This window comes from Anas platyrhynchos, chromosome 1 (assembly GCF_047663525.1).
Source record: "Anas platyrhynchos isolate ZD024472 breed Pekin duck chromosome 1, IASCAAS_PekinDuck_T2T, whole genome shotgun sequence".
NCBI classification, from domain to species: domain Eukaryota; kingdom Metazoa; phylum Chordata; class Aves; order Anseriformes; family Anatidae; genus Anas; species Anas platyrhynchos.
Window position 1 is genome coordinate 93,466,770 of NC_092587.1, and position 22,841 is coordinate 93,489,610.

Here is a 22,841-nt window from a genome sequence, read left to right on the forward strand (position 1 = left end):
GGCAAGTCCAAGCCTCGTTTTTGTTCTTCTATGATGAATCTGATTGTTTTCTCTAGAAAGCGGCACTATCTCTGATTTTATCTTCATATCCACGTAATGGTTTGTTTAATAACAGATTTTCAAAATGCAACTACATTAAGTGAACCTGACACTTTTTTTTTTTTTAAGTGGATTATCAAGCAGTGTCATTCAGTTCACTGCAGTGAAATTAATTAGGACTTACTGTAAGGTAAATGGGAGAAGGAACTGCAGAATGCTTATCCCAATACTTAAATAAGAAAGGAAAAAATCAATGCTATTTAAAAGTTCAGCGTTGACTTGTATCTCTAGTCTGACTTGAGACAGTTTCTGTAATTTAATATAATAAGGCCTGAACTAACACACTGTGAAATCATTTGCTATTATTTTTGTTGTTGTTTTGTTGGTTTTGTTTGTTGTGTTTTGTTTTGTTTTTTTAACCACAGTGGGAATTCCCACTGGGGTTGGGAGTTTGAACTGAGTATTCTTTCATATAGTGGTGAAAGTGCTTTTATCAGTTATAAAAAATAACACAATATTGCATTCATAGACTTGCCAAGTTTTGGTGCCCAATATACTGGTGCTACAATATGGCTAAGCAGGGTTTACATTTATTCACAGTGGATTGTATTTTACTGTAATATGGCCACGTTTTTAGCGGGAAACCTGAGTAGTTTACCCAGCTTCCTTCTCATTTAATAGTTCATCAAATGGTACCTGAATTGAGATTTATCTCCTATTTCTAGAGTGCAGTATTCACTGTATGATAGCTAATTTTCCAGAATGATAAAATACATTCAAAACTATGCTGATAGATAACAGGATTTGTATTTTTGCTAAAATACATTGCTAAATTTATGCATTTTTGGAAAGAATAAATATGTTAATTGTCATACATACTGACATGTCAACATGCTGGTACATTTGCTTTCCCAGGAAAGGGCTGTATAACAATTTCTGAGGGGTATTTACATCTTATTGAAATCTCCTGGTCACTTAATGTACATTTGCCTTTTGATCACATAAATGTGTTTAGAATTAAATGAAGAACAGTTTTCAGAATCCAAATATTCAACATTTGAAAAGCTTGATGATAATTTTGCTTTATTTATGATGAAATATTTCAATGGTAACAAATATCTGGCTGTATCGCTCGAAACTAACTTTCATCATACTAGATACATTAATACTCTTGCACGTCTTTTGGCTTTTGCTCCTTTTAACTTCTGAATTCCTCCTTTTAGGGCTATATCAGTGTAAGTGAAATTAGTGAGCTGTATGGCAATTCCACGAATATATCCCCTTCCACTCAGCCCCCCACAGATGCTGACGCAGTTTCCACTGAGCCTTCCACGGCTGTGCTGACGAGCCAGCCACAAAATAAAGAGGTTTGTTTGGGAGACATTTCCCTTTGTTTGCATTGTTCTTTCATGGCTGATTTTTATTTATTCATTTATTTATTTTGTCATTCAACATGTAACAAATTGTCCCAAAGGCAAACTCTCATCTGCCAGTTACCAAGTCAGATAATGGTTTAATAGTAAAGCTGAAGAAACAGTCAAGTTGAAGTTGTGTAGGTGGAACTTCAGAGGCCAAAAAACCTGAATCATTATGACCCAAGCAGCAATAAGTGACAACCTTTGCCTGTCAAATGCTATATTGTAAGGCACCTGTGGAGAAACGGTCTGGGGACACATCTAATTACTCATTCAGAGGTGCTTAGGTGTTGGTTTTGTATGTTTTATAACTTTTTCTTCCTGATAGAAGCAATATATCTTTTTTTTTTTTTTCTTTTGATAGAAGCAATATATTTTGAATGTCTGGGGGAGAGGGGTAGCTTCTACTTATGTTAGCTATTCCACAGAGTCTGTCCAGTCTGTCTCTAGTTTACTCTTCCTTTTTCTCATTCTTTGTGATGTTTTTGAAGTTGTATTGACCATAGCAAATTTATAATAAATCCACTTCTAAAAGAATGGAATAATCTTACAAATGTAAACACACCTACTACCTTTTGTGGCAAGGAGGCAGCAACTAGTTTAAACTTTGGCATTTCTGTGCTGCTTCTCGTAGTTAGATATGACTTAAGAGTTCCAATACAACAAACTTCCTTTCCTGCTAAATGCTTCAACAAACACAGTGCTAAAACTTCAGCTTGTATGTGCCGTATCTTTTGAGCAATTCCAAAAAGAAAACTTTGTGTGTAATTTCTCTTTTTTCTATAAAGCTAAGATCACCTCTCTGTTCTGGATTTGTATTTCCTCACTCTCTTTCTCCTCGCTCTATTGCTCAACTTCCATCAGTCCATTGGCCTGCGGTCATGGCTACTCATGTAGATCCTATTCCTTTATCTGATACACCTCCTCCTCTGCCAGCTAAGAAACACCGCAGGCAACAACAGGTAACAGACTCAAAGCTGATAACTTGGGATTTATTTGTTGTTATGGTGGCCATGAAGTTGATTTACATGCAGTTTTTAGAGTAACATGGTTGATCATATTGCTGAGTGTTATACTTAAAAGCACTGCTCATTAAAAATAAACATAATGTATTATAGAATGATAATGAACAAAAATTCTCCTGATATGAATAATCCAGAGGCAAATGTTAATATTTAGAAGTCATTATAACTGTCAGAAGACTTGCAGAAATAAAGTTCAAGTGGCTTCATTTGAAATCCTCAATTATTTTTTCCTATGTGTTTGAACAATGCCTCTCAAAACCTGTACTGTTTTGTCACCAATTCATTAGAATAACTTGTAAATGCATGGTTTTTTTCTCTTTTAATTGAATTCCGTTTGTACACTAGACTTCAATTTTAAGAAAAGTAATTTAGTTACAGGGACACATACACAGAAAGTATACATGATTGTGATGCATTTTCTTAACATGCTTTTTATTATGATATTTATAGAAATCCTATGTAATACTGTGAAGCAGTACTATAAGTACTATAAGGTTTTTTTCTGTCTAATGAAATACCCAGACTATTGACTTTACTATATTCCATATAGAGCATTGCTGAGCAAGTAGGTCAATTCTTTTTGTCAAAACTGTTTAACAAATTCCATTTGAAGCATTTCAGAAATCTGGAAGAGCGAAAGAAGCAGCACAGGGAATGCATGTACATGAGTGATACTTTGCCTCGCAAGAAAACAGCGCCGACTGTATCACCACACTTCAACAGCGCTACTCTTGGACGAAGCGTTACATCTAAAGTGCGTAGTGGCATGCTATTAATAGCCTTCAGATTTTATATAAAACTGTATTGTGTTTAGGGGTAAGGTTACCTGATACTCTATTGTAGCATTATGAAATCCCTCTAATTCGTAACTGACATTGATTTTGAAAGAAATTCATGTTTATTAACATGTAGGAAGATATGTGAAACCTCACATCCTTCCAGCCTTTATATTGGCCTCTGGAAACATGGTGCTGTAATAGTAATCACACATTTATGATTGGTACATCTCAAGAATTATATTTCCAGGTTAGTTTAACTTGATTCTAGAGACTCAAAAGACTGTTTTCCTTTCTACTTAAGGCCTCTAGATGATAAGGACAAGGTTGTGTATAAAGTGACAGTACTCCTTATTTGTGACAATATTCCTTATTTGTGACATGGTATATCAACAAATAGGAAATACTACTTTGCAAATGTTTTCATTTAATAGAGACTTCATACAACTAAAATACCTAGGGCTGATTGATGTGACAATGATATTAATGACAAATCAAGTTATTTTACCATTAATTGCTAATACAAAAAAAAAAAGTTGTAAAAGTATAGTTTCAAACAAATATTTGCAAATTCCCTACAGGGACATTTACCATTAGGACAGAGCAACAGCTGTGGCAGTGTGCTTCCTCACTGCTTGGCAACCATGACCAAAGAGTCAGAATCAAGAAGGATGCACAAAGGTAAGACCTTTTTTATTTGATTAATTTCTATTAAAATCAACATTGGTTCTTTCAGAAAATAAATCTGAAACTGGTGTTGCTGTAGTCTACAGGGCTGTCAAATAAAAATTTCCTCTTTGGTGAAGAAAAACAAGCTCTAAATGCCATTTGCAGGTATAGGTAAAATAAGGTATTAAGATTTTGGCATAGGCATGTATGTAGCGTTCAAGTAAATGGTTTTCAAATATACCTCAGTAAACACTAAAAGTACATTGAAAAATACACATTGGGTTAACTGGGTAACCTGAGTGATTTCGAAGCAAGATATTAAAGATATTACATGTTTCACCCCCACCATCCACCGCCCCAAATCTTTCCATGGTACAATCTCAAAATATTTTTTTCAGAGGCATATATTTTTGCTTGGACCAAGTAATTCCCCAGACATGCATTTAATATCATGACTTAGAACTGCAGTGTTGTAACCTGTCTTAAATATTTTAAATATTTGGGCTACAACATAGGAAAGAAGACATGTTTCATGTTGAGTAAATAGTTGCACTCTTGGAATAGGAACACAACGGTTCTGGATGCAAACGTTACTTGATCTTTGAAACATGATCTCATAAACTATGAGATTCTGTGTCTGCTGTTCCTCTGCCTGAAGTGATACACTTAATTTCTGCTTTAACAAAATCATTTGTTCGTTAATGTCCCATCTTCAAAAGGAATTGCTCCTCAGTGTCATCTGTCAGTTTCTTTTCTTTCTGGTATCTGCATCATCACAAAAATTAGTGCAAGAGGACCCTATATAGCACTGACTAAGCTTAAGCTGAGACAGGATACATCCTGTTCTTATAGGACTTGTCAGAGATAGCAGGTATTAAAAGTCAAAAAGCATGACGGAAGTCATCCAGGATGACTAAATGCATTGATGGAAGGAACTTTGTTAGAAGGGTTCATGACTTACTATATTTGCTTCGTAGAACTGATCTGGTTGTGATGTGTTCTTTTTGTTCTTTGTTTGTGCAGCAGGCCTTCCACAGACCTACTGTATTGTGTCTAACTTAACTTGACATTTTTCAGATGCGGTAAAAAAGGAGCTTCTTACTCAGTATGGAAAGCTTCTTTGATGTAATGCATTTACATGGGTGGAATAGCCAGCAAGTACATTGAGACTCATCATTATGCTATTGTGCAGGAAGCACTTTCAGCTTGAAAATCAATAAGGGCAGCCAGGCTAAATTGTGATGGCAAGAGACTGTGTGTTAAAATGGAACCGTTTCTATAATATGATTGCAGAAGAGTATGTGTGACCTAAAACATAATTCTGAAGTGTTAACAAATCTAATACAGGCAAGTTTTTAAAAAGGGTCAATTTATTTTTATGCTCTGTTTGTCACCAAGTAACTAAGAAAATTCTAAGAATATAGGCATTTTTTTTTTTTTTTGCCTGATATACTAGGAGATGATTATTCCTTATATGATCCAACAGTCTGAATGGAAATAGTAAGTTATGAGGAGTGCCTTAGGGGATTAATTTGTACTAGAAAAGAGACTGGTCCTAGACAGCCTGTTCTGACACATCAGCTTTGTGTAAGGGAAATAACGTTGCTGACAGGAGCTTTATTTGAACTCCCACAGAGTTTACACAGAGAGACAGTCAAAACATGAAGGATACTGGAATACAAGGACTGTTTGTGGTTTGACTGTCTCTAAGTAATTAACAAAGGGCTTATCCCCTTTGTGCTCAACAGTAGAGGGCCATGAATTTACTTGTGTCAGAGGAACTCAAAGAGTGTAACTGCTTTCTCTTGTTAAAGCACTGTGGTTCTGGGCTGGGGAGAGCTCCTTAGTCTCAGTGGCACATAACAAAAGTCTCCGCACTGCTCTTTCTGCGGGTATGTGGGCATCCCATTATAGTGCAGATCTCAGAATAAGACGGATGTCATGGTCAGGCAGCTAGTCACGTCCTCATCCCTTCAGAGCACAGGCCGCAACGCGGTCACGGAGACTGCTGGACAAAGAGGATGATGCGCTCCTGAAGCAGTGGTAGGGACTCAGCACATTCCTCAGGGCTTAAAAGTGTTGAGTCGACTTCTAGGCCGGACATTTTTGCTGTGTTTGTATAAATCTGAAGAAAGAGTCTTCAGCAGTTCTTAGAGGAACTGGTCACCTAGCTAGTTTAGAAGTGTTATGTGAGAATTACTAAATTAATAATGGTTCGAGTTTTCTCTGATTTGCTTTCTCCATTTTTTCCCATTTCTGTCCAAGAAGCTAAATGTAAAAGTCTGAGAGAAAAAAATCAGCATTAAAAATGAAGTCAGGAAACGAAGAACAGCCACTCAAGTTCAAACATGGATTTCTTTGTGCAGGAACTTGAAATGTCTATGAATAAGTTTTAGACCAAATCCAGGAGAGACCCAGCAGGAAACACTTTGATAAATTTTCCTTGAAAGAAATGAATAGTGGCTGTCAGTAATCATTGCTTGAGTTAAGTGTTCTATAAGTTGTTCTTAAGAGGAGACATCTTTGATATAAATATTAATGGAAAAAGTATTTCTTAGCAGCCATTCAAGAGGTGCTTTTGAAGAACTGTACTTACAGATTGAGCTCCTGTGGAGAAGCCTTTCTAAGCAAACTAAGGAAAAAAAAAATAGAATTCAAAAAAAATGTTTGATGCAATCTAGAGACCAGTCTCTGCACAGGTGGAAACAGGCTCAAGAAGTTCCCGTGGGTACCTGTGCAAGGAGAGATAGGAGGGGTCCCCTTGAGCTGTGTGCTAGCCCCCACAAGGGAGGGGATGGCTAGCTGTGAGCTACAGCAGCATAGGACTAGCCCCAGTTCTGGCAACAGTACTGCCGAGACAGAGATGTTAGGTACCAGCAAGATGATTAATCATACGCTTCTTAAGCTGTACCGAAAAACAGTGTACTGAGGGCAACATATATATGTGAAGACAATGTGTGAAGCTTTTCAAAGTGGTTTGCTTTTCTTTTTCCTTTTACTCCCTTATAAAACTCAGGAAAAGCTAGAAAAGGTATGAAAGCATCTCTATACCTGGCTGTGCCTGTCGTTGTTTTTTGGCAAAAGTACTGATTTCATCAGTACTGTCAAGTAATTTCTGAAATCTTAGATTAAAAAAAAAATAAATTGTAAAATAATGATAGTACTTCAAAAAGTCTTGTTCCTCCTGTCAAACTGTCACAACAAAACTTCTGGTTAATGCTAATGACTGCAGAGCTGCAGCTTTGTGCAGGCCTATTTTTTTTGCTTCTTTGCTCATAGCCAAACAAGTAGAGCAGAAAATTTGGAAGTCTTTGCAGATCTGTGGGTGACAATGACAAGGTAGACATGGGCTTCCTAGTTTGGCATGTTTTCATACAAAAAAAAATATATTTTGACACATTAATTTCAACATTCAAGGAGAGAAAAAAAAGTAATAATGGAAATTAAAGAATATGTTATACCAAGACTTTTTTTTTTTTTGAAGTACTGCTTCTTGATGTGCTTGACAGTGCTGCTTTTAATAACAGCTTTTCTCCTATAACTTTGACCTCTCTATAATTTTGTGGTGATATATTTGTTTTTTTTTTTGGGGGGGGGGATTCTATGACAACTCCTTTGGATTTTTTGGATGCTGTGGCTTTATGGATATTGTAATATTTTGCTGAACAGTCTGTCTATTAACAGTCAAGTTTATTTTACTAAGGAGAATACAAACCGATGCAATGGGAAACATTTTAGCTCCTGTATTAGCTTAGACTTGTGTTGTTTGCTTGTGGGAAACTTTTAGTGGATCTTACAAGGAGTTGAATCTTTTATAATTGCATGTGCTGTGAATAGGTACCTGAGCAGTTAATAATACTTTAACAAATCAATTTTCCCTGTGTGATGTGTGAATTGGGAATGGAAATGTGTTGCTTGAGAGGCATCTTCATGTTGATAAACAGCTGATCCTGAGCTGTGAACTGCCTGTTGCTTAAGGCACAAGGAGCAAATGAGAGCATCACATTATGCTTTGCTTCTGCGAGTGCACAAAATTTTGCAACCATACTGCTGTAGTGTATATATAGAGAGAGAGACATGCCTTGCAGTGTTTAGTTACATTTGCATGATTGCATAAATATAACTGACAAATGTTTTACTTAAAAATGGGTTCTTCATCTTCATAAAAAGTTGAGTTTCCTTTTGGAAAGTATTCGTAAAGCCGGTATGTTCCTCTGTACCTTTCAGATGGGTTTATTTTTCAGTCAAGTGCAAGATATGAAACTAACATTTCTGAGTAGCCCAGCTTTTGCAAACAGCTCCATAGAAAAACATTCATGTAAATGCAGTTTCTTTCAGTAATTTATTTTTTCTCTTTTTCCATAATGAATAATTGAAAACCATTTCGCAGGAGCAATTAGTCATTCCAAAGGTTCGAGTATGAAAGGTAATTGTGTATCTACAATAACGGCAGCATTTGCCATAATAAAGGGAAGAAAACAGACTGCACATGTAAATCAGTAACATCTGTGTTGTGTGATGCTATTATCTGTAAATGCTGAAGTGCATCTGTATCCTTTTTGTCTCCTGTACTAATCAGAGCAATTGAACTTTTATTGAAATGTAGCGTTCTTTCAAGTGGCAAGTACGATTCTATTAGTTCCTTGGAAACCAGCATTAATTGTCTACAAAGAAGTCTTTGTATTGTGCAGAGGAAAGTGAAATGGGGAGGGGAGAGGAAACAATTTGTCTGCCTTGGAGATGCTTGGAGGGCTTGATCCTTAATAATATGCTCTAATTATGCAGCCTTAGTCATGCTTTTCATACACCTTTTGGAGAATAGTATAGCCTTTCTAAGGTAGAGCTGCATTAGTTGACTCTCCGAAATGAAATTCACCTGACTGACATATCCAAGAAAACAGCAGACAGTAGCCATGTAAGTGCAGGTAGAGAATAAGGCAGGAGAATATTCCCACTTCTAGTGAGTTTTCCTAACAACGGTGTCTTGATGGTGTCTAGTCAAAATTTTGAGTGAGCTTAGTACGTTTGTCAATACTTTTTCCCATGCTTCTGTATTATCTTAAATATCTGGTTTCCTGTCTGAAAGGGAGATTTTCGTTTAGCCTATCAGTCACTCTAGTCTCCAACTTTACCACCAGCTCACATTTTGGGTCAGGATTGTGCAGAGAGTATTATAAACTTGACTGAGCATCAAAGCTGTGAGGAAGCATTACTTCTTGCATGGACTCAAGGAAAGGACAAGCAATGAAGCTGCATTCATAATCAGACTAAAAAAAAAAAACAAACTTAAAACGTGTTGTAAAAGCTTCAGCAATTAAAATGCCAACAGTCTCTTATTCTCTTTACATCAAGCAAGCTCAGCCTGTGCTTTACTGGAACCCAAAGTTCCTCAAACACACAAAAAAATAATCTATGTTCAGTAAAAACAACCAGATAAGTATTTAAGACCTTTGATAATCAAGAGTATTGTTTTGTTTAAAAATAACAATAATAATAATGAAAAATCAGTAGTTATTATCTTAGATCCCTGAATTCAGCTATATTGCTTTGGCGAATAGGTCTAATTTGTGTGTTCAGTCTTCCTAATACAAGTACAATAATACATGTGAAAAGGCAGTTATACTAATCTGCATATATTTGTGTCTGTCATAGATAAAACAGGTATTTAAAGATGTTCAGCTATGATTCACTTATTAAATTATTTTTCTAGTACTGTGGTCACAGAGCAGTTAAGTCTGAGCTGGTAATCAAAATGCTCTTGCTGTTAACACATCATGCTCAAGTCACAGAATTTCTGCATAACACAGATGTTTCCTCTGTACTCTGTAGGGTATAACCATCAACGTATGTGTGAAAACCAAAGGCAGAAATCTCCTGAATTCTACAGCAGAACAGCATCCGAATCTAATGTGTATTTGAATAGCTTCCATTACCCAGATCGTAGCTACAAGGACCATGCTTTTGATTCATTAAGCTTGGACAGTTCGGACAGTATGGAGACAAGCATATCAGCATGTTCACCAGATAACATTTCCAGGTAAATAACCTTCATTTCTGATGCTGTAACGGTTGTAGGGTTATAACAACAAAGGGAATGCGTGAATGTTGACGCTATGGTAATGTGAATGCTGCTAACTGGTTAAGAAAATGTAAGATCATTAGACAGGTGTAATACCTGGTATTTTGTGTAGCCCTTCATCATCAAGTTTGACTATCATCTCATCTGTTTAAATAAAGATGGAAAATAAAAATATGGAGAAGCTAAACGTTATGTTGAAAGCCACATAGAAATCAATGTCAGTTCCGAACTGAAATTCTGATGCTCTTTTCAGAGTGGCATAATTCCTGAGCTTCCTTCCCTAGTTGTTACAGGTTTCCTGTGATAGGAAATATCTCTTGAGATACCTGCGTGTGATGAAGTACATTCGTTCTGTATGTCCAGCATGTTAACTTGCTAGATACTTAATGCTTACGCTTAATGCTGAAATAATGCTGATACTTAATGCCAAAATGCTGGGGAGTCCTCTGGCAATCCTTTTTGCTCTTTTGCCTCCCATTTCTGGGTCAGTAGAAATGAAGAGATGATTCTGAAAGGCTTAGTGCCCTCAGCTGCTTTTCTTCTCTTCAGAGACTGTCAGCTCAGAAACTGCAATTAAAACAAACATCAGTGACCTGTTTAAAAAAAAAAAAAAAAAAAACAAGTCCAGCTAAGTCTGAAAATCGTGTGAAAACACTTTTCTTCTGACAGTCTGGTTTTAATAATGGTACTTTCACTTCTGTGCGTAGTCTTGCCCCAGTAGGTTCACAAGCATCATCAGAGGCTGATAATTAAATACAACATGATTAAGGGATTAAGAACCTCTTGTTGAATGCAAGGACAGCTTTTCTGGGTAGCATGTTGTGTTTTATTCAACATCTGTTTCCTGTAACAGGTTACCAGCCTTCTAATTTCCTCCTGTAGCGTTCACCACAGCAATGTCAAGGATTTTAGAAAATACTAGTGGCGTTGGTATGGGACTGTCTGTTTTTTGTTGTTGTTGTCTGTTTGTTAGCTTAATTGTAAAGCATTAGGACTCAGGTTCTGAGTAGTTTTGTTTTAGATACATAGCAAGTTTCTGATAGCTGGACTATCTCATGAGTTAACTCATCTCTGCAGTGCTAAACAAATCAAGGGTGAAAGAACTGAACCAAGCCGAAGTATTAACTGGTTTTATAGGGGTAAACCTACTGCAATTAACCAAATTCCAGGTTGCTCAAATGACTTAAGTATGGCCCTGTTGCTTTTATGGAAGTTCTTTGACCCAGATTTGCTAGTCACATCAACTAAACATACTTTGGCCAAACTTAGGCTTAGATATCTAAGTCAGTGGCCTTTTTTTTTTTTTTCTTTTTTTCAGAGACAAGTTATTTTACAGCTTAGATTTCAGATGGATTATACTTTCTCTGCAAGCACGGGTTAAGGGAGGTATTTTGTATTGTACTGTCTCCTCTCACGATGCACATCCTCAGTATCAGACAGAGAAATGTCTTCTGAAAACTTCATACTTGTGACAACTTACAGACCACCTGAGGCATATTCAGAAAGCTAAATTTGTCAGTATGTCATGTTTGTTTTTTTGTTTTTTTTTTTATCCCTTGCCCAGGACACATGCTTGAATTACCATTCTGCAACAGTCCCTTCACAGTTGGTCTGTGTGCTATTGAGTAGCAGGAATAAACCTGCCACCTAACACCTACTTCCACTAGGGTGATCAGTTAGTATTTTCAGGATAATCCTAGGTCAAGTGTCTCTCTGCCCTGAACATTTGGATCCATTCAATTTCCTCATAATGTCTAGTGGCATCAGTAATGGTAATACAGTGTTAAATGTTTTGCCTGAATATCATAAGATGAAAAATAAAGTAGAGAGGCATGAAAATGCCTCAGTTGAAATGGCTGTTAAATTGAGATGAAACAAAGAAACTGTATTTGAAGAAAGAAACATGGTATTGCTTGTTGGCTGCCTATCAGGCACCAGATAGTGAGTGCCCTTTGCAAGAGAAAAAATGCAATTTGGCTGAGCTTTTCAATAATAACTGGAGTGTTAGCAGAGTATCTTAAGAGAATATTTCCTTTCCCAGTTAGGTATCTCGTTATGGGAGCTAGGGGTGAGATGGTAGCACCTTCTCAGAACGTATAAAGAGTGACCTCCGTATCATGGAACGAGTATCTGCCAAGGCATGTGGAAGTGTACTCAACAGATTAAAATACTGACAGATCATATGAAGCAGAAAATCACCCCTTCATTATAGGCTTGTCTGGATTAGTAATTACAAGAGTGTTGTAAAATCCTTAAAGATTAAGATGCCTATGCTAGAAGCAAAATATCACTGTGAAGGGCAAAGGGCAGAAAAGATGTTCTCCACACCAAGTACCTATCACGCTTTGAGGCAAATATAAGTTTGCTTAAAGGAACAGTTGATTCTTACATTAAGTTGGGATATATAGTATATATATATATATATATATATATATGGGATATACCAAGCAATGGGTACAGTAAATCTCTAAAAAGAGATTTTTTTTGGAGAAATATCCCCTCAGATGAGGCCAGAAACACAGTAGGTCTGTTTAGCGTGCTGTAAACTTGTTTATCAACTACATGTTAAGATCCCTTTGCTCTGTCCCTCACCATGAGAATGAGATCCTTATCCCAGCAGAGTGTTTGCGTCTAAGATGCAGAAATGACACCACCTCAGATAGCTAGCTGAAAGTGAAGAAGTGTCATCTGAGTACCCTTCTATTGCAAAATAGATTCAAAAAGACAGGCAATGGTGTGACAGCTGTGTTGTGGTGGGCCAGGATCTATCACTCTTTGTCATTACTTGTTTCTTTGGCTTGCCAGTTATGTTAACCAGTAGGCATTATTTGACGCTGCTCTGTGACTGAATGTGAATGTTTTTTACAGATACTTCTTAATAATCCTTACAACCTCCATCTAAATCCTGCTTAAATCCTCCATCTAAACAGATAGTTCATGGCCAGAAAGGCCTAAATGGTGTATTTAGATAACTACTTATGCCACCTCTCAGAATCAGTGGTGTGTTCTGTGAGGACATGGTAACTGCTGCCATATTCTGTTATCTGAGAGATTATGATGGATCATAGGGGACTGACAAGATGCATTTTTAGGTACCTGAGTCTGATTTTTTCACAACTGTACATGGGGAATATATGCATTCAGTGTATCGTGTATTTTGTGTCATTTTTATGACATGAGGCTACTGCAGTGAATTGGATCGGAACAGTATCAACTCAACTCTTAAACTGTCAAATGTTGGACTGTAAAATAAGGCTTTAAATATCAAGTATTCTTTTAAGTAACTGTTTCATTGTGTTTTTTTTTTGTTTGTTTGTTTTGTTTGTTTGTTTTGTACAGTGCTAGCACTTCAAATGTTGCAAGAATAGAAGAGATGGAGAGACTTCTGAAACAAGCACATGCTGAAAAGACTAGGCTGCTTGAGTCCAGGGTAAAACATAATTTTATGAGTAAAAATAAGAGTGGGCATGTAAGTTAGGTAATACCCTCCTAAATGCAATATTGGACCCTAAATAGTTTACATCTAATTGAGACTTAAGACTTTGCCTCTCCATCTAGAGTTCAGTCTGGTTTCACTCTCATGGTGCATCTTGGAGCCCATGTGTGGTGACTGCTATTTCAGCGGGTGAGTTGAGGGCAAAATCCCATCAGAAGCTAATCAGCATTGCTCCTACAACTGCTATGAGAGTTACTTATGAAGAACCTTCATTTCTAGAGTGGTAGTGTTTGCCAATCTGAATTGAATTCTCAGTCCACTGTGCTGGATATATATTTCTGCCTGCCAAAGAGGCAAAAAGAGATTTAGTCCTAGCTAGAAATTACGCATCAACTATAGTTTCACACATAATTGCCCTTCATGTGCTGTGGTATTTAGGAACGGGAGATGGAAGCTAAAAAACGTGCTCTGGAAGAAGAGAAACGCCGCAGAGAGCAACTGGAAAAAAGATTGGAAGAAGAAACTAGCCAGAGGCAAAAACTAATTGAAAAGGAGGTCAAGATACGTGAGAAACAAAGAGCACAGGTGAGATGCATTGGCATGAAATGTTTTTCGATGCTAGACTCCTTATTGATAGAGGAAGCAAGTCTACTTCTGCAAATGATAAACAGAGCTATTTCCAGTTAAAGGGATGGATTTAGTATTTCTGAGGTGTAATTGTGTCACCAAAAGCATGTTTGGGCTCTGATGAGAAACTTAGATGTCTGGGTGTTTGTTTAGATCTGAATAATAGCCTAGGTCTCTTCAGCATTTTATACCTGAAGTATAAATGTTAATCCTTTAAGGTTTGTTACTGAGCAGGGGCAGAGCAGGGGTTTTTTTATTTTGTTTTGTTTTTGGCCTGAACAATAGAAATTTGTGAGACTGTTAATTTTATAAACAGTGTTGTTTCTTCTTTCTTTTAATACATACAGTATTTTGGAATGTGAATATTCACTTCCCAAATATTTGACTGAAAAAAAAAAAACGACCAACAGATAAAAAAAAATTTCAATCTCCATATCTACTCTGGAAAGGAAACAATATTTTCTCTGTTGTTACTGGGACTATGCAACATGGGAAACATTATTTAGTTAAATAACTAACATTATTTAGATTAGATTAGGACATCATCTCTGATATCGTCTTTGTTTTTTGTTAGGATGTATCTTGAGCTTTCTTCAAGTTTAGAGGTCTTACCTACTTGTTTATTCCACCACAACTAATGAGATCTACATGGTACAGCAAATAGACTAGGCAGTCATTTTATTGTTAGTATGGTAAGACAGTAAGTTGGTATAGTAAGACTTCCATCTAAGTTACGTTTGTATGAATGCAGAAGATTCCATATCTCATTTGATATATACATGCATTTATCTATGCTACTTTTGCTAAATCTTTTTATTAATTACTATTATATATGTATTATTGGCCTTTTTGATGGATAACACTAGGGCAACTTCAGTGGAACTTTAGGCTGTTTCTCCCTAAGCATACTTATTTCTTTGTTTTCACAATAAAGTGAAAAAAAAAAAATAGTTAAATGGTATGTGTACTTCAATTGAATACCTTCTTTGTGTCTATGAAATTTTAATGACAACTCAAGTATGGCATAAACAACAATGCCATGCTTATGTGAAATTGGAGCGTGGATGTGCTGTAACAAAATGCCCTATCGGTTACTGCTAGTTGGCAGACTTAGCAGAGGCTGAAGACTGAATTGGCAGGAAGACAAAACATATCTTTCAGAAAGAACAACAATTTTTTAACTTTTTTCTTTCTTTTGTATTGCTAGACCCAATTTCAAGACTTTTTTTTTTCTCCAGTACTTCCTGACACTAAGAAATGTCAAGTAGAGGAAGGAACTCCATCTTTGCACTTGCCAAAGCTAGTTCCAGCTTGTATCATACAGGACTGCATAATTTTAGAAGGGTGTTAAGAGCTGTTGCAGGCAACATAGCTCCCATTGCATGAAGAGATTCTTGAGAATGCAATGAGAGAAAGTCCCTTAGATTTGTGACTCACAGTGGTATTTAAAAGGCTAACTTTAGGCATGGTGCAGGGGCAGATTAGATTCTCCAGGTTCTCTGAAGTCAGTGTACAGAGAGACAGGGAAAAAAAAGAAATGGAGGAAGGAAATACTCCTTTCACAGGTCATTCAGAGCCACCTAAATTAGGCTTCAGTTCTGAATAGCCCTGTGTTGTAGCACTGGGTGCAGCAGGAGCCTTGGGGAACGTGTTTTCTACATTTAAAATGAGGTTTTGTGCCTAGATCCCTTCAGGCATAGGAAATAGGCATGCTCCCTTTAGCTGGCAGAGGTCCTACATCACTCCTACTTGTTCTCCCAACTTATCCTATTTGGCTTGGTGCAGACTTAGTCCTGAACTGGGATCAAGAATGAGGCACTGTTTCCTGTGCTGCTCAGCTGTCTCTTGCAGAGGGATGTGCTTCAGCTCTCTGTGCTGCATTGCTGATTGTGAACCAGATACCATGTGTAATTAGTTAGTTCATAAGTAATTCCATTTTATTTACCACAACCTTTGTAAAACAAAATAAGGGTTACAGTTCACTCTTTCTACCTAATTTTTGGATAATAGCATGACTTTTTTATTTTTATTTTTCATTAATATACATGTAACAATAAAATATTAGTTAGATATGCGTAGTTTATATCTAGCCCAGAAAAGTAAAGGGTTTGCTTAACATCAAGTTCTTATGCTTCATCTAAAGCAGCAACACTGTTTTCACATTCAATTCATGTTTCAGTTCTATAACAACTTGTCTGTGCTGCGGCCCCTGTTTTTCCAGCTCATCAACTGATGATTTCAAGAAGATCCCATGCTCTAATTTCACTTCTATCAAGGTGCATAAACTTTGTAAAAGTAATTTTTAAGGATCTTTAATACAAAGAAAACAATGGCTGCAGCAAAACTTGTTTATTTTTGTTACCATCATTTTAGAATCTACGGGCTGTTTGCAATTATGACCTCGTAGCAGAAGCAGTGAAAGAGAAGTTAAGATTTATGTTAAAATAATGATCTCATTTTCTTTCTTACAGGCCCGTCCCTTGACTCGCTATTTGCCCATTAGAAAGGAAGACTTTGATCTGCGAAGTCACATTGAAACAGCTGGTCATAACATAGAGACCTGTTACCATGTCTCCCTTACGGAGAAGACCTGCCGAGGCTTTCTGATTAAGATGGGAGGGAAAATTAAGACATGGAAAAAACGATGGTTTGTTTTTGACAGAAACAAGAGAACTTTTACATACTATGCAGGTAGGTTGCAGGATCACTGTTAGGCTATATCTGTCCCTCTTATTTTCCTGTGAACTTGGTTGAGTTATGAAGATGTAGTGAGTCCCAAGTAAAGCTTACAGTTCCATTTTATTTAGTATTTTACATATACCCTCGGGATCGATGCAATCTCTTCCCTACTGTTTAATCCTAATGTCAGAAAGGACACGGCAGTGCATAACAGATGAAGGGAGATGTGGACAAGGAAAAGGAAAGGAAACGTTTCTAGTACATAGAATCCACCTAATTTATTTTTAAATATGACATACTTCAATCAGTGACAGAACAATTTCTTGTACCCATCATAAAAGAGTAAAATTTATGATACTTATCATAAACATGAAATGGAATGCTTCTGGAGTCCTATCACTTGATGTACTGAAAAGTGTTTCAGAATATTTAATACAGAGAAGTAGACTTTTGCATTTGACATATTCTGAGAGTCTAAGAAATTTCAAAATGGACAACATGTAATACTCAAAAGAATTTTCTGTAGACAACAGTGTGTTATAATATGATATCTGGAGCCATTACAACCAATACGTTGTTATCTCAGGTCAAAACCAGAAATTAGGAATTTAAGAATTTCTATGTCTAGATAGCTGTGCAAATCTATACATAGTTTGACTTTCAAGTTTCAGAGGAAGCCAGAAAAATGATTTTGCATTGTGAATTTTTATTGTTAGGAAAGGCCAGGCAAGGGCAATAGGAGATGGTAATTGCTAAGAAGCAGAAGAAAACATCCGGTACCAAAAAGCTCAAACTGTTCCCTTTCTTGTTATGACATAACTGCTTTCCAGAAAGTCGTGAGGAACTTAAAATTGATGGTGGACATTGCTCGGTCCATCCTTTTAGAATACATTATTTGAGTTCATTACATATCAAATGGCTATTTCTTACTAGTTTGCAATAATACTGTGAAGAATGTGAGAAGCAAACGTTCTTTTTTACTTTGTTCTTAACATCTGGTTTATTGGTTAGCGAGGCCTGTAACATACAGTAGTGTCCCCATCTGGTACTGATTTTTTATTTCTTTTTAAAGTAGTTGTGTTGCTAGTTAACAGTTTTGGTTTTGAGTGCAGTACAGCTGCCATAATGCATTTTAATTACCAAAGAAAACTTTTCATAATGTCTCAAGGACTACAGCCAACAAACAGTTTCATGAGAATTCTTTAAGAGCTGAGCAAAACTGCAGCTGCCTGCATGATTGAGGATCTGTCCAGATCTCTAAATATATAGTAACTTCCAAAATAAATTCTGGTACTCTACGTTCAGACAAAAATAAACTCTAAGATGAATATACTGGTATATTGCTTTAGTTCTGCAGATCTACTAAACTGAAGAACTTATCCTAAAATCTGAAAATATTGTACATAGACAGTATACTTTGCTGTATAGTATTGTATTGTATTTGGCTCTGTATAGCATGTGCTGTAATGTAGTAATCTTATACGTCTACCGGTCCCCTATGGGCTGGCAGGGAGATTCCCAACACAACATCATTTCGTCTATGGGATTTCTTTTTGCCATCATCTGACACGTTGGAAACTGACTGCATCTACTGATAGGATGTAAGCTGAGGTCATAAGAATTGAAAACAGCAGCAGAATCTCTCATGAGACTAAGATGTTCCGTTTGTCAAACATGTCTGTTTAGATAACTATTGTTGAGGTGATACTAACTTGAGGTCAAAGGTATTATATTCCCCAATACAAGAGTACTGGAAGAAGTTTGCCCTTCAGTATCACATGCAGTTCTCATTTTCTGTAACATCCCCTGGGATTCTTTAACATTGCAGGAAAGTAGTAGGATATTTCAGATGCTTATCTGTCTTTGTTCCTTTTTCTTGTGAAATGTTACAGTTGAGTGCTAAGTTTACGGTCTGTATTCTCCTTGCCCCAGTGAATCACTAGCTGATGCTGGGTCAGAAGGTAAGCACGTTGTGCTCTAATGGCCCATGTGGACTGTTCTCTGTCATGCATTAAGGCACCAATTATATGTAAAGCCAGACTTCAAATTCTTTTTTTAATTCAGCCTCCTTTCTAGATACAACACACTGTCATACTTCGTCTGTCTTCTCTGATTGGGTCTGCATAAAAAAAAAAAAATAAAGAATGCCAAATGAGAGGCCATGTGCAGGCCATATGGAAAATCAACCTTCTTAAACTTTTTCTTTTTAGAATGTCCTAATAAGAGCTAAAGATGATTTGAAACTTTTCTTGGATTCTTAGGCTGGAACTTCATATATGAGATCTCTTGCAAGTAGATACCTAAAATAGTTTAGAATTGACACCCCGCATGTGCCCACTTCTTTCCATTTCCTTTCAAGGGAAGTTGTCAGCTGTGTCAAATGTGTAGATATCAGAACTGAAGCAAGAACATTCCCAGCCTTTATTTCAGCTTTGCTGCAGTAGGATGTTGGTGCCACAAACAAAACTCCCCTGGGTACAAGCTACTGCTTATGAACAGCCTCTCTCAAGTAACTGTCCGTTCAGTTGTCATTACTTCTGGCACTTCTCTGCAGAGGGTCTTTGCTTTGGAAGGGCCCCTTTAGCAAAAGGGGCAAATGATGGATAATTAATTTGGCTTTTACCTTGGGTGTCACAGAGTAGGAAAATGTTCACAATTACAATGCTGAGGCTGGTGTACAGGAACTCTGACCTCTTGTAAACTTTTTCATGCCTCAGAGCTCACAGAAACTTGCCCATGACCCGGTAACCTTATATTTGAATATTAAGTGTTAGCTTAACACTATGGGAGATAACTATGAACAGGAGGAAGCATTTGTAAATAAGTATAAGCACAAATGATATTCTAATGTAAAGCTTTTGCTGTCAAACTGTATTTCAAAATTATTTTTCATAATTTTCTTTGAAGGAAAACTGTGGGTCTTAAGCTGCTAGCTATGTTGTAGTACTTTAGCAATATCTGAAGTGTGGCTGGTTTTCATGTAATTGGAAGATTGGGTTTATCTCAGAGACATCTCTTCCCCATGTTAGCTAATGCTGGACAAAAGGTTTAAATGCTTCAGTGAAGTACTGACTTAAAAACACATGAGAAAATTACAAAAGCCTTATTTCCTTGGAAACAAGTCAGAGAAGAAGGCAAATTAAAGTAGGAAATACATCTCTTTTAACTCAACCATCCAACTGAAAATTTCTGGGGAGATTTTGCAAGCAGAAGTGTTAATCTAGTAACTTAATCTGCTGAACATATATAGAAATGCAAATTTGCGTTTTGCTTCTTCAAGTGCTGTTCATTTCAGTTTTAAAATGTAACTTTCCCTTTTCCATTTCAGACAAACATGAAACTAAATTAAAAGGTGTAATTTATTTTCAAGCTATTGAAGAAGTCTATTATGATCATCTAAAGAATGCATATAAGGTAATTTTTTTTAACTAAATATTATATGGCAGTACCCGAAGTATGCTAGCTGCTATAAAGTTAAAGGGAGAGCTAACATTATTTAAAAACAAACAAAACAAAAACAGGGTGGAAGAAAAGGAAGATGAAGCCAGAGTAGCCATTAGCACTGTTATTTTACACTGATGAAAGCGGAGATGGCCCCCCATGGCATTTGCTGTGAGGACTGCCTTAGTCCACAGGCAAGATCACTAACATCAGTGGCTTTGGTAAATCACGAGATGGCTGTAGGCATCTGTCATAAGGAGTGAGTTAGTTGCTACTTGCAGCTGATGGCAGCCCCTGTCCCATATATAATGGAGATGACCTGAATATGTCCTTGGCACATGGACTTGTCCTTGGCACATGGACTTGTGAAAGCTGGACGTAATACCTGCTCAAGGGGAGGTAATTGTTTGGGCATGAAGCAACAATCTGGAGGCAAAGTTGTGTAATAGTCTCCTGAAAATATGTCATTAAAAGTGTTGATTCTGGATACAAATACTTTAAATGCATCTCTGTCCCCAGTGCTGCAATGTTGGATGCAGTGCTTCCAAATTTCGCATTTTTATCTTTCTCCCTAACCCTAAATAACATTCTGAATCTCCCCATAAGTAATGATATTCCTGGCTCTAATAAATAGCTCTGATTTTTCATTCTTTCGACATCCTTCTTTATGCTTCTTTTTGCTTTATTTTAGAGTCCCAACCCACTACTCACTTTCAGTGTTAAGACACACGACCGGATATACTATATGGTTGCTCCTACGCCAGAAGCCATGAGGATATGGATGGATGTTATTGTTACAGGCGCAGAAGGCTACACCCACTTCATGTTATAAGAAAATGGGGCAATAGGGCATACTGCAATAACAGAACATATGAAGTTAGCCATATGTAGTAAAATCTGAAAAGCTGCATAAAATACCAGTGAATATTCTGATATATCCTCCTTATGATGTGCACCCAAAACCTGAGAATGAAAGAGTTTTATAAATGCATTGAAAGGGGGACTTGTTACTTATTTTAATTGATCTTTATAGAAGCAAAAGAGCTGAAGCTGTTGAGAAAATCATAGGGCTCCAAAATGAATAATCAGGCAACTTAAATTACAACATCTTGATTCAGTGATCATTTTGTACAAATTCTCTTATGCAGAGAACGTCTACATAAAGTTTACAAATATGTGTGTTCTCATCAGTATGCAAAAATCCTAGTAATGGAACAAAAAAGCAGAATAGCATATATTTTAATATGCAGCATTTGACATTTATAGATGATTAGGTAACTTTTTAAAACTTTTAGTCAAGTATTTTATAAAAGTATAAATAAAAAGCAGCCCTAAGGTACACACAATTCTTGCCTTAGTAGCTAAGTATTACAACAGAGCCAAAGAGTTATATGACTCCCTTACTGTAATGTTTCAAAGTGTTAGTTGTACTTAACGTTCTGTAAGGAGACAGTGCCAAAACTCTTCATGATTTTTGAAGTAATTAAATTTTACAATATTCTGTGTGTTTAATCACACAGTGATACCAACTGTGTGTTTCAAGTCTGTATTTATGGAGCTCAACAAAAAAGAGAAGGACAGCTTTATAAAGATGGGACTTATCCACAAGGCTATGAAATGGAAACGTGTATTAATTTTGTCATCGGGAGGACTTTTTTTTTTTTAATCCTCCACATCAAATAGAATGAGCTGATTCTGGATCCTGCAGCAATTTCCTTTTATGTAGTCAGGTCCCATCTAATGTGGTTCAAATCTTACTTGGTGCCAAGTAAATGCTCTACTGAAACCTCGCAAACTTTGGTCCCCATGAAGCCAGCACCAAAGTATCTACGTATCTAAACTCTTTGAAACCAAGTTTTCAGCCTAGGAGACATTTTAAAAACATATCTGTGCAGAATAATGCTGACAGATATAATCTGACAAATTGCTAAGAGTTTACACTAAGCAGTGTATGAATAAAAACCCTGAATATATTAAGTAGCAGGGGTTTATGGACTCCTAAAACAATGAAAATCCAAAAATTGAGGGTACTGTGGTCTCCTGTTTTAGAATCAAGAATCACATCCGAGTCCTTCAGTAATATCGCAAAACCTCAATTATTTAATTGAACTGAACTTCAAGAACGTCTCTTATGCTCCGACTTTAAAGACGTTTTATTTCAGTAATCAAAACTTGTGCCATGTGGCTTGTGTAATAAAAAAAAAGCCCATTCAACTTTTTTCTTGATGGAAAGTTAATGGCTTTTGTGGAGCAAATTAAAAACTGTAAGCAGAAGAGAAGTATGCTGGCAAAATATTGTTGTTATCCTATTTAAACCCTGTATCTGTAACAAATGGGATGAATTCTTCTTTGTGGCTTACACAGGTGATATGGTTACTTTAGCATGACGTGTCAGTTTTGACTTGAATCACGAAAGAAAGAAGGAAGGGTTGCTGCAAGGTAATTGGTATCATCTGTGCAGATCACAGCTTGTAATCTAATGATTTAAAACACTATCAGAAATGAACTGCTTTGTTTTATATAATTATTATTTTTTTTCCCTGATGTATCTTGATTTTAATTCTAAGTATGGTTATAAAGGTTTTCTAATCATGATTTTTGTATCCTGCATGATGCGATGAAGGCATTTCAATAAACGTTTTTAAAAATACACTT

The 22,841-nt window shown here is 36.6% G+C and overlaps 1 protein-coding gene across 23 annotated transcripts in view; it reads left to right on the forward strand.

Annotated features, from left to right (window-relative positions):
- PHLDB2 (pleckstrin homology like domain family B member 2) overlaps window positions 1-22,836 on the forward strand; it is a 116,780-nt gene extending 93,944 nt beyond the window's left edge. For 13 of the 23 annotated variants that reach the window (XM_072024503.1, XM_072024481.1, XM_072024476.1 and 10 more), the window contains 10 exons: window positions 1,263-1,406; window positions 2,243-2,416; window positions 3,093-3,233; window positions 3,837-3,936; window positions 9,754-9,961; window positions 13,343-13,433; window positions 13,878-14,024; window positions 16,538-16,757; window positions 20,074-20,159; window positions 20,878-22,836. In XM_072024503.1, the coding sequence (XP_071880604.1) occupies window positions 1,263-1,406; window positions 2,243-2,416; window positions 3,093-3,233; window positions 3,837-3,936; window positions 9,754-9,961; window positions 13,343-13,433; window positions 13,878-14,024; window positions 16,538-16,757; window positions 20,074-20,159; window positions 20,878-21,018 (1,452 nt within the window). In that variant the 3' untranslated portion in view covers window positions 21,019-22,836. The remainder of the gene's footprint in view (window positions 1-1,262; window positions 1,407-2,242; window positions 2,417-3,092; window positions 3,234-3,836; window positions 3,937-9,753; window positions 9,962-13,342; window positions 13,434-13,877; window positions 14,025-16,537; window positions 16,758-20,073; window positions 20,160-20,877) is intronic. The other 10 variants (XM_072024584.1, XM_027449448.3, XM_027449449.3 and 7 more) reach the window with 2 other exon arrangements.
- Window positions 22,837-22,841: the final 5 nt, after the last annotated feature.